A 12,015-nucleotide genomic window follows, 5' to 3' on the forward strand; every position below is an offset into this window, starting at 1 on the left:
GTATCGCCCAGCCCCGGTCCTCAGGACCACAACTGGCAGAAAGGCACTTCTGTGTCCAGGAAAGCACCTGGTAGGGTCACTCCTTCCGGCCTCCAGACATACTGATCCCTGTGCCTGGAATACTGCTGGCTCTTTTCACCATCACCCCACTCCTGGTCTGAATTCTTACTGTGAGAGGTCATGGATGCTCCCAGACGAAGTGACTTCTAAGCTGGGGCTTTCCCTGACTTCCAAGCCCAATATTGCCCCCATCACCTTGATTTGCAATCACATGGATACTTGTCTACCTTCTTCAAGCTATACGTTCTTATGTGAGTAGGGCCCATGCCCAGCACCCATGTCCAGGGCCTGGCACACAGTAACACCAGGGTTATGTATTGAACTACCAATCTGTACCAGCCACTGGACTCTTTACTTTGTGTCTCAGGAAATTTTACAAAACCCTTGAGGGAGAGAGGAATTACCATCCCAGTTTCACTGATGAGGACAATGAAGGCAGAGTGACTTGCCCGAGGTTGAACCCAGAAGTTGAACTTAAGGCTGCTCTGGTAGAGTCCCTGTGGTGACTTTTTGTTCTGAATAAAGCAGGGGACTTGAGGATTAATGCTGTCCCTTGATCGTGTCCCCAACAGGCCACAGGCAGAATGGCAGATGCTGAGAGGTGCCAACACTGACTCTGGTGCCCACAGCAGCAGCTCCATCTCCTGAGGATGAGGTGGCCCAGGTGAAGTGTGGGCCAGGCCCCATGGCCAGCTCGAGGACCGAGGTCCACTGGGCTGACCTGGGCCTGGAGAAGGGGCCCCGGCGACGGTGGAGGCGCTGGGCCTGGGCCGAGGAACAGGAGGATGCCCAGGGGAGTGATGCCCACGGCTGGGGAGAAGGGCCCTTTCCTAACACCACCAGCCCTGAGCTCCTGGAAGACTTTCGCCTGGTCCAGCAGCTCCTGCCACCCCTGGAGTGGAACCCACAGGCTGCTGGGCAACAGGATTCTGAATCCGAAGAGTCTGCAAGAGAGGGTAAGACGGACTGCCCCGCCAAGTCTGCTGCTGTAACTTCCTAGCGGGCCTCGGTCCACACCTTACTGTGTAGCGTAGGCAGCGGGAGGAGGTGCTTCTAAATGTTTTCAGAATTAAAATCTTATAATTTAAATATTTAATTAAACTTAGTGTCTGTAATTTAAAATTATAAATAAATAATTCTTATTTAATATCAGTACAAATTTAAAAGATTTAAATTATATTAAGTAACACTGTTCACTGTGGAAAAATCAGAAAACCTAAGCCAAAAGGGAGAAGATTAAAAATTATTTCTCATCCCGTCCACCCCCTCTACCATACCACTCTTTTTCATATGTACATATACACAAATGTAACATGAATATGGAGCAGTATTCTACATACTAGATTGTTACTTGCTTTTTTGTGAATTGAATGGATGTGAACATTTTCCATGTCGTCAAGTATTCTTCCACAAGTTATTCCCAATGCCTGCATAGACTTCCAGGATGTGGCCATGCCATAATTACGCCGGTACAGGGCAGTAGAGTACTTTCTAGTTTTTGATACTGTAATTATGGATTAGTACATCTTTGCACACTTGATAATTTCCTTGGTGATTTGAATTGCTCGATCCAAGGGATATGCCCATTTTAAGGATTTTAAAAATCTCAATTAACAATGGGAACGTTGGTATCCCTTGCTTCCTACAATAACCATGCTTCCTTTGTGTTGAGACCAACATGGACTAAAGTCCCAGTTTTGCTTGGCAGTTCTCCCTGCCTCTCTGAATCTCAGTCTCCCCATCTGTGAAGTGGGAGGAATAACACTGACCTTGAAGAGTGTGAAGGGTTAAACCGATCAAGTGTGCAAAGCATTGAGAATAGTAAGAGCTTGACGTGTTGGAGCTATTGTTCTTAGGTTATGAATGAAGCCCCTTTCTCTTCTGATTCCGGAAACCAGGCAGACCCCTTGTGGATGGCAGAGGAGCCAGTACCAGGACTGTTTGAGCTGCCAGGGCTGCCCACTTTGAACTGTTTGCAAGCCTTCCCTCAGGGAGGGTGACTCCACCTCTGAGAACTGGCTGAGTTAAAAGAGCAGAGGCATCTCTTTGAGGGGTCATGTGGTAATCCCCCTGCTATGATGTAACAGCTGCTACCACATCCTGTGCCTTACTGTGTGCCAGGCACAGGGCTGGGCAGGACCCAGGCCTCCTCTCCCTTCCTACTCACCACCCTCTTCCAGGTAGGAGGGGCTAGTTTCAAGTGTAAGGACACTGTGGCTCAGAGAGGCCTAACTTGTCCATGGCCACCCAGTGAGGGGGTCAGAGGAACCAGAGTTGAACTCAGAGCTCCCTGGCTGCAAAGCCCATGCTCTTCACTCCACATCACCACCACTAGCAGCAGAGACAAACTTGCCTGCATAGCGGGGGCCCAAGTCCTAGGTCCTGGACTGCTCTGAGTCACTGTGTGATCCTCAACGGGTTACTTAACCTCTCAGGCTTCCGATGTGCTGCTGTAAACAAGACAGACTTGCTGAAGGGAGTTTTATGGAGTTGAGGGATTGACAGTGCCAAGGATGAGAGGCCGAGTGTGGGGGAGCAGAGAGTGATGCAGGGTGCATCACTTATAATTTATTATTAATTATCAAGGTGATTGTAATCACTTATTACAAAGGTGCATCTGGCCAGAGTAGAGAATCTCTGCTTGGCAGTACCCAGACTGTGTCTCGTGAAACTTTGAATATGTCCCAGAGGCTGACTCAGTGTGGAACAGGGTAGATGCTTAATAAACGCGGACAGCATGGATGATGATGGATGGGTGGATAGGTGTGTTGGATTGGGTTCTCTAGAGAAACACAAAAACCAGCAAAGTATATATATATATATTTATAGAGAGAGAAAGATGTGAGGAGGTGGGTGGGTGAATCGGTAGATGGATGGATGGGTAGATGGATGGAGAGATGTGGAATAGGTGATCTATGAGTGAGTAGGTCGATGGGTAGGTGGATGAGTGGATGGATGGATGAAAGGACAGACAGATGGCTGGCTGGGTGAGTAGGTAGGTAAATGACTATTTATTGAGTACCTACTATGTAATAATTACAACAACTCTATTTTCTGGGAGCTTAGCATACTTTATCTCTCTCCCCCCTTTCTGTTTCGTCAGGTGTAAATATTATTGGGCACTTACTGTGCATATACGAGTGTGAACTGAAACAGACGGCATCCTTGCCCTCACTGAGCCTGCAGTGTGATGAGGGAGACAAATATTAACAAAACAATTACATAAATAAATGGGAAACTGCAGCTGTGATAGTGTTATAAGGTAGAGCTGTCCAGTTCTATGACAGCCTATGAAAGGGAGGATTTGACGTAATCAGGAAGACCTGAGAAGGCTTCCTTAGTGAAGTAAAGATCAAACTAATGCCTGAAGGACAAATAGGAGTTAACCAGGCAAAGGGAGGACAGGAGTCTCCTGACAGAAGGATGGGCATGTGCAAAGCCCTGTGGTGAGAGAGTACATGGTGTGGCTGGGGCAGGGAGAGGCTGAGGGGAATGTGTAGAGAGCTCATGGGGACCAGAGTGGCGGAGACCTGAGGACCGTACTAAAGGTTCAGCTCCTATCCTGGGAACAGATTTGAAGATGGGGGATGTGGAGGGAGATTGGAAGGATGGTTAGGTGGCTAGTGTAGTGGACTGACTAGGAGAGAGAGAATGTTGGCTTGGGTAAAGGTGGTGGTAGTGATGGTGGACTTGTAGAATAGTTGGTGAGTTTGAGAGATAGGTGTGAGATAAAATGGAAAGGGCCGGGGAGAGATTGGATTACAGGGGTTAGGGGAGAGTGATGGTAAGATGATTCCTAGATTTCTCTTGTCCAACTGGATATGATTGTGTTGCTGAGATGGGGGACACTGGGGGGAAGACTAGGCTTTGGGTAGGAGACAATCATGAGCTTGGGTTTGGACTTTGAGGCAAGAAGAGGGGATATCAGATGAGCACTTGGCCATATGGGAGGCTTACTGGAATTCTTATAATCGACACATGATAAGTAAATATAAGTCCAGAGAGGTGAAGTGACTTAGTTAAGTGTGCACAGCTAGTCCAGACCTGATATATGCCAAGCAATGGTCTGTCTTTCCAGAGATCAAAGCGGAGGATGTGGACTGCCCAGAAAGTTCCAACTTGCCACTCTACTGGTTCCCTCAGCAGGATCGTCAATCAGATATGACTGAAGAGGAGCTGGATGAGGCCCTTGGAAGTCCTCAGGAGGCTGAGGAAGCTAGAGAGAGCTCCCCAAAGTCAGGGTACGAGGCTGGTCTCAACTCAGAGGGCAACGGAAGCCCCAGCTCTGTGGTGCTGGGTCAGGGTCAGGCCAGAGGCTGGGTGGCCTCTGGCAATGAAGCCAGTGGGGACAAGCTTGCAGAACATTCTGAAGTCAGCCCGTCTGTAAGGTCCTGGAGCAGTGGGACTGTGAGCCTCGGCCACCCCAGTGACAGCCTTGATTCTACCTGGGAAGGAGAAATCCATGTCCCCCAGCCCACTGCTTTGGCAGAAACTGTACCACGGAGCTCCAACTGCCACCTCTTAAATCCAGGAGACAGAACTAGAGGAAGTGTTGCTCAGGCAACCCCCACAGAATTCCATGACTCTTCACCACCCCCACCCCAGAGCCTTCAGTGTCCTGGAGATGGATGGAGAGACACCACCAGACTCTCCTACCTTCAGCCTGGGGACCAAGCCTGGAAACGGACAAAGATACCCCCTAAGTCACTCCCTTCCCGATTCACTGGCTCCACCACCCCTCCTAATCCTCGGTCTAGGCCAGCCCGACAGAACAGACTGCCCAGGCAGGGAGCCACTCTGGCTGGCCGCTCTTCTTCTGATGCCTCCAAGTATGGTCGGGGGCGGCTGAATTACCCGCTTCCTGATTTCTCCAAGGTGGGACCCCGGGTGAGGTTCCCCAAAGATGAGAGCTACCGCCCACCCAAGGCCAAGAGCCACAGCTGGCAGCCTCAGGGCCCTGCAAGGCCCCTGATCTTCAAGTCGCCTGCCGAGATTGTACGGGATGTGCTGCTGGGCAGCAGAGAAGCCTCCCCAGCTACTAAGGACCCTCCTCCTGCCCACCCCGTGACCAGGGTACCCCAAGAGTTCCAGACACCAGAACAAGCCACCAAGCTGGTCCATCAGCTCCAGGTAAGCTGGACTCATTTTTATGGGCCCAGGAAGGTCACCAGGCTACTTCTTGGTCTGGATTGGAGAGTGGCTGGGGTGGAGAGGCCTGGGGTCTGGCTAGGAGTCCCAGGCTGGTGGAGAGAGGGTTGTCATCAGAGTCGTGGAGATAGAACCAAGCTTTTTGTTCACAAGCAGTGATTGCACCCATGTTACAAGGATAAGCCTTTGTTTTGTTTATTTATTTTTTAATTTTAATATGTAAAAGTTAGGGGCTCTGGGGGTGCTGCTAACCAAAAGGGCAGCAATTAGAACCCACTGGCTGCTCCATGGGAGAAAGATAAGGCAGTCTGCTTCCATAAACATTGACAGCCTTACAAACCCTATGAGGGTTGCTAGGAGTCAGAATTGATTCGATGGCAATGGGTTGGGTTTGGTATGCAAAAGTTCACACATACACAAGAAAGAAAATTGTTTACTGAATCCCCCTGCCCAACAATTAGCATTTCATCCCAACCTTTTTCATCTGTGGCCCTATCTCTTCCCCCATCCACCCCCTCATTGGGTTATTTTGAAATAAATTTCAGACATCAAATCATTTCATCCAAAAAAATATTTTAGTGTGTATGTTTTAAGATTAGGACTCTATTTTAAACAAAGCCACTATCACTCCTAAAAATTAACACCAGCTTCTTGATATTGCCAGGCATATGGTCTGTGTTCAGCTCTTCCTGTCAGTCTCACAAAGGGCTGGTTTGTTCTACTGCGTCCAAGTCAGAAGCCAGACAAGATCCAGATAGGGCATTAGGCCAAGATGCCTTTCAAGACACTGTCCCCCCCACACACACCCAAAATCTCTTTCAATCTACAGGTTTCTCTTCCCTCTCATTTCCTCCTTGTAATCTATTTGTTAGGGAGCCCTGGTGGTGCAGTGGCTATGTGCTTGGCTGCTAACCAGTAGGTCGGCAGTTCAAACCTACCAGCCACTTGTGGGAGAAAGATCTGGCAGTCGGTGTTCACAGCCTCGGAAACCCTTTAGGGTAGTGAGTTCTACTCTGTCCTCTATGGGGTTGCCATGAGTCAGAATTGATTCGACAGCAAAGGTTAATCTAGTTGTTGATGATACCAGGTCCGTGCTGTGGAGTTTCCCACTTTCTGAGCATTGCTGATGTACCTGGGCTATCTATCAACGTGCCTCGCTGTGCTGTTTTCGTGTGTATGGGAGATGCAGAGCTGGAGGCTTTCTGCTTGCACTCATCTGCTCTTGTGACTATCTCCCCTCTAGACCCTGAGCACTGGTGAGAACATGTCATCGGTGGCCTGTTGGTTTCCTCAGGAGGCAGTAATGCCTGCTGGCCTCTCGCTTTGGATGGTCATTGTCTAGATCCAGTCATTCATTTGGGGGTGGCACAATCGTAGGATTCTAATGTATTCTGATGATGGTATTACATCATTTCTTCTGTGAGTATTTGCTGGGATTCTTCTCTGCAGTAAAACTTTCCATCATCCACTATTTTGTTACCAAGGTATTGTTTGTATGGGAAAGACAGAATAAATGCTTGATTCTGTCTTTCTGATTTAAACCTGTTTTCCCAAGAACAAGTCAGTTCCCTTCATAGGTGACCAATGACATTTGCTTTTGATTTTTCCCTGTAATGACTTGTCTTAATGAAACTGTGGTTTTGTTTAAGGTAAGTAGAGCTTCTTGAGTAGACGGAACTGTGCTTCTCAAGCCTTCTGAGAATTTCTGCTATTCAGTCGTTCATGAAGTGATTGACTGGATGAGTCAGTCAATAATTCATTAAAAGTACACACTAGGGACACTGAGAACAGACAGTGGGAAAGACAGACGTGAGCCTTACCCCATGGAGCTGATAGATGGGCTGGAAGTTTAGACAAGGAAGGAAGTCATTCCAGTCCCTGTGTGGGGGGTCAGACATCAAGGTGAAGCAGCCTAGTGATGCTATCCCCCACACACTGTGTGACCACAACATTGGAGGAGAGGACGGTGGGTCACTTCCCCTGGCGCCTCTGACAAATCCTGAATCTGGATGTGTGAGCCTAAAGGGGTCTGCTCTACTCCCACCGTCAAACTCTTGCTTTGAGGAACCCAGAAGTCTCTATGGGCAAGAAGGGAGTTTTCCTGCAAGGGGTCTCCCAAGGAGGATAGGTGCTGTGTGCCTGGGCTGTGTGACGGTGTTACTGTCCCTCTCCTGCAGGAGGACTACCACAAGCTCCTCACCAAGTATGCTGAGGCCGAGAACACCATTGACCAGCTGCGCCTTGGGGCCAAGGTACCAAGGCTCGGGGGATCGGGATTGGGAGCTGAGGCTCCAGGGAGATGACACTTTCCCATGGTATTAGAGAGGGACCACCACGTTTTGCATATCTTCTGAGGACAGTGGAACCCTAGTCCCTGTCCTACTACAAGGTCCCTCTGACCTTGGGCAACAACCTTGCCCTTTCTGGCCTCAGTCTCCTCTGCTGTCGATAAGCTATGACATCCTTGAGTCCTACATTCTGGGGAGCCTAGGAATTTCATCAGAAGCTCTTGCCTTCTAGATGGGCTCTGGAGAGAGACCACCTGGGCTTGACTTCTGGCTCCATTACTGACGAGCTGTGTGACCTTAAGGAAGTTACATGGGCTCTCTGAGCCTCAAGGGTGTAGCACAGAATTTCTGCTCAACACCTGTTACTTGTTCCTTGGACCTGATCCTTCCTAGATCACAACATTTGCCTTTCTCCTCCCCACCATCTTCTCTACCATCTCTCCTCCTCTCACTCCTGACCGAATGCCCCAGTGTGAGGCAGGGAGAGTATAGAGGGCAGAAATCCATCCATTCCCCCACAAAAAAACTGTCAGCAGCCCTGCCCACCCCCCACCGCAGCTTGGGAGGAAGCTGTGAGTTCTGTACTTGAAACCTTCTGCTTTTCTAGGGTGAGGCAGGAAGTGGGACCTGCTGCAGCCCCTCATGGCTTCCGGCCTGCCCCAAACCTCTTGCTTCATCAGTCAGCCATGGAGGAGGGGCTGGGGAGCTGAGGTGTGGAGGTGGAGACCTTCCCCTAGTCCTCACCAGCCCTGCCCCAGGGCCCGCACAGGCCTGTTCCCCCATGTGCTCCATAATCCCTCCCAGCTGCCAGCTCTGCTCACAACCATCTAGAGGCACTTCCTTCAACTCAGCCATATTGAGAAAATGGAAGGGGCCCTGTTCTAGGAGCAGGAGTTCTCAAGCATCCCCACCCCTGCAGGCAGTTCTCTTCCCATTCTGGCCTCTTTGGGCACATCTATAGAGGAGGTTGACCAGACTTCCTCTAGAAACCAGTGGGCTAGACAAGGTGTCTGAGGCTTCTTCTAGTTCTGTGAACTGCTGAGCCAGATCCAGGAGGGAGGACCAGGGAGAGTTGGCAAAGCATTCTCTCCAGGGCAAACTGCTAGAAGGTCAAGAAGAAAGGAACTGGTCATCTGGTCAAACCTTTTGCTCCTCTCCTTTACTGATGGGGAAACTGGGACCCAGGAAGGGTAGAGGCTGCCTAAGGTCACAGAGTGGTCAGAGGCAGAAGGCAGGAGTGTCTCCTTTTTGCCTCTGTCTCTCCCGCCCTCCCTCCTTCCTTCCTAAAACAGTCAGTATTTGGGAAGCACCTACCTGATGCACGGCAAGCACTTCATGAGTGCCCACCACTGCCATTGAGTAGATTCCGATTCATAGTGACCCCCATCGGGTTCCAAGACTGTAAATCTTTGCAGAAGTAGATTGCCTCATCTTCCTCCTGCAGAGCAGCTGGTGGGTTTGAACCCCTCGCCTTCAGGTTAACAGCCAAATGTCTTACACCCTATGCCACTAGTGCTCCTTTCATATGAGTTAGGGAATATTATCATAAAGGTCTTATTGAGGGCCAAGGAGCTGTGGGTACAGTGGTTAAAGGATTTGGCTGCTCACCAAAAGGTCAACAATGCAAACCTACAGCCACTCTGTGGGAGAAAGATGTGACAGTCTGCTTCTATAAAGATTTACAGCCTTGAAAACCCTATGGGGCAGTTCTACTCTGTCCTAGAGGGTTGCTGTGAGTCTGAATTGACTCAGTGGCTGTGGTTTATTTGTTTATTATTACTTTTGAGGGACCAAATGCAGTTTCAGGCCTGGGCAGTGTGGACAAGTGGAGCCCAGCCTCCTCTTATGGGACTGACCCAACCCAGTGAAGACTCAGACCCTCCTCATGTGGGGAGAGTCCTGCTGTCACCTGTCAGTTGGGCCAAAGACCCTGCTATGGGTGTGTGCGCGTGTGTGTGCACATGTCCATGTGCATGCATGTGTGTGCATACCTATGTGTGCATGTGTGTTTGTGCGTGAGAGAGAGAGAGTGAGAGAAGGGGAAAAGTGGTGGAGGCTGGGAATGGTCACCCCTCTCTGGCACAGTGACCCCTTGGCCTCAGGTGCTCCTCAGGGGAAGGTGTACACAGTTAAACCAGATTCTGTTGGCTTAACTGCCCCCGACTCTAACCTGAGAACACCTAGAGGCTGACCTGAAAGAGCAGCACAGGGAAGGCTCCCAGTCCCCACCCAGAGGGGAACTTGAAGCCCCAGAGTGGGGAGGCAGCTCACTCCAGGTCCCACAGGGGCCTGAAGGGGAGCCGGGATTCAAGCTGGACTTCCTCACTCTGTCTAGAAATTGCACGTTCTACCCCAAAGGTCCTTATCAGAGCCCTTTCTCAGGGAGTCCAGTTCATAGAGACGGTCCTGCTCCCTCAAACTGTGCACCCCCGCCAGACCTGCTGAGCCCCCTTCACTCTGCTCAGAGCTCACAGGGGGAAGAGTGGACCAACCTGGAGGAAGACAGGCTGTGGATATTGCCCTGGGCTACCCAGGCCATCCCTGGTGGGTTGGGAAAGGGCAGCAACTGATGGGGACCCCAGGAGGGGACTTGACTTTGCTGAACAGTTAAAAGGTGCCAGTGCTCAGACTAAGTGCCCCTCAAGGTCATCTCATTCAGTCTTTTCAAATGAGGAAACTGAGGCCTCGCCAAGTGGAGTGGCTTGCTCAGCATCCCACAGCCAATAAGATGCACAGCTGGGAATGAAACTCAGATGTGTGATTCTTCCCAAATGAGTGCTCATTTCCCCAGGCCTGCCTAAGCCGGGCTTGGTCCTGCACCACGTATGTGGCAGAGGCAAGGGGACAGGGCAGGAGAATGATGGCCATACTCATAATAGTGATAATAAGTGTGTATGACCATGGTCCTAAATAATGTATAGATGGGGAGACTGAGGCACAGAGCAGTAAAGTAACTTGCCCAAGGTCACCCAAGTAGATGCCAGAGCTGGGGTTGGAACCCAGCAGTGTGGTGTCTGAGCCCACATTTAACCCCACCTTGTCTAGCAGAACCAGAATAGGTAATCAAGGGAGGCTGACCAGCTCTCCGGCTTTGGGCTTTATCATTCTGCAGTCTGGCCTAGAAACACCCATGGACCCCAGGCCTGTGGTGGGAGAGGGGCCAGGGAGCCCAGCTGTGGGTCTAGGAGGGAACAGGGCAGGGAGCCAGGCCTCCGCAGGAGTGGGGCTCTTCCCTAATTTGGTGTCATCCGGAGTTTATGGTAATCTAACCACATTCACTGCCTTCTTGCCTGCCACCTGCCCTTGGGCCCTGTCTCCCCACTTCAGCTGTAGGGGGATCTGGGTGACTGCAGAGGGCTGGAGAAACCACATCACCTCAGAGAGAATTGAGGCAGGGAGGGCATATAACCAGTGTGTTCAGATGGTCACTAGTTTGTCCAGAGCCCCTGGTAGGAGGGGGCTGGGGGTGGTGGGGGAGGTTTCTGTGTTCAGAGGAGCTGGGGGAAATGCTTCCTTCTCTCTCTGCCCCTCCCCCGGCCCCATTCATAAAGCCATTAGCATTTTAAAAGCTGTGAGAAATCCATCTGTGCCGAGAATATTCATTCATTTAACCCGATGTTTCCCAAACTCACTGCTCAGCCCATCACAAAATCCTGATGAACTCCCCTGAGGCACCGGTAGCCATGGAGCACCTTTGGGACACCCCTTCTTAAAAGAGGTGCCCTAGCCCACTTGGTGGGTCCAGGGTGTGTCCAGGGAAGCAGGGCATAGGAGCAAGGCCTGGGCACCTCAGCCGTTGCCCCTCCACAACCCACCTCCCTTAATATTTTTCAAGCTCCTCGTTGATGCCTGACACAAAGGGACCTCGTGGCTTCCCTGGCCCTCTTCCAGCCCAGGAGGTGTTTGTTTCTAGCCCCAAACCCCCTTCCGTACTTTGGGCCTTGGTGGGCCCAGGGACCTGGGAGGGGAAGCACACAGGGAGCCTCCCCTGGGATTTGGGTCACCTTAGAGGAGGGGTGTGCTGGTGGGCCAGCCCTCACAGGCAAGTGTGAGCAGATGGCCAAGGGGATTATTAAAATCCTGCTTTGTTCTCATCCATCCAGGCCCAACCCTGAAAGTGTGGGAGGGGGGCAGCCATGCTAGGCAATCATCCCTCACTTTGGAGTAGATTTTCTGCCACAGCCTCCAAGAGCAGGGAGAGGCTGCTTGCCTAGGGGCCAAAAAGTCACCTCCACTAGGCTGCCCTGACTCCTGCCCATCACCTGATGTTGGGGAAGCAGGGAGACAGTACATATAACCCACCTGAGATCATGGCAAGCAGGTGCCAATGAAGCACATGGGAAAGTAGCTTTTCCCCAGAGATGCTATAGACAGTTGTACAGTTTTTCTGATAGGAAATGCCTCCATGATGGTCAAGTAAATGATGATGATGATGGTGGTGGTAGTGGTAGTGGTGGTGATGGTGGTGGTGGTGGTGGTGGTGATGGTGGTGGTGGTGGTAGTGATAGTGGTGGTGGTG

At 50.8% G+C, this 12,015-nt stretch overlaps 1 protein-coding gene across 1 annotated transcript in view; it reads left to right on the plus strand.

The window, feature by feature from the left end:
• Positions 1-745: 745 nt before the first annotated feature.
• The window catches only part of AKNA (AT-hook transcription factor), a 41,443-nt gene continuing 30,173 nt past the window's right edge, over positions 746-12,015 (plus strand). Inside the window, exons 1-3 of the mRNA XM_007936684.2 lie at positions 746-1,016; positions 4,139-5,190; positions 7,386-7,460. Of these exons, the coding sequence (XP_007934875.1) occupies positions 746-1,016; positions 4,139-5,190; positions 7,386-7,460 (1,398 nt within the window). The remainder of the gene's footprint in view (positions 1,017-4,138; positions 5,191-7,385; positions 7,461-12,015) is intronic.

This window comes from Orycteropus afer, unplaced genomic scaffold (assembly GCF_000298275.1).
Source record: "Orycteropus afer afer isolate SDZICR_OR568_19922 unplaced genomic scaffold, OryAfe1.0 scaffold00037, whole genome shotgun sequence".
Classification (NCBI taxonomy): Eukaryota; Metazoa; Chordata; class Mammalia; order Tubulidentata; family Orycteropodidae; genus Orycteropus; species Orycteropus afer.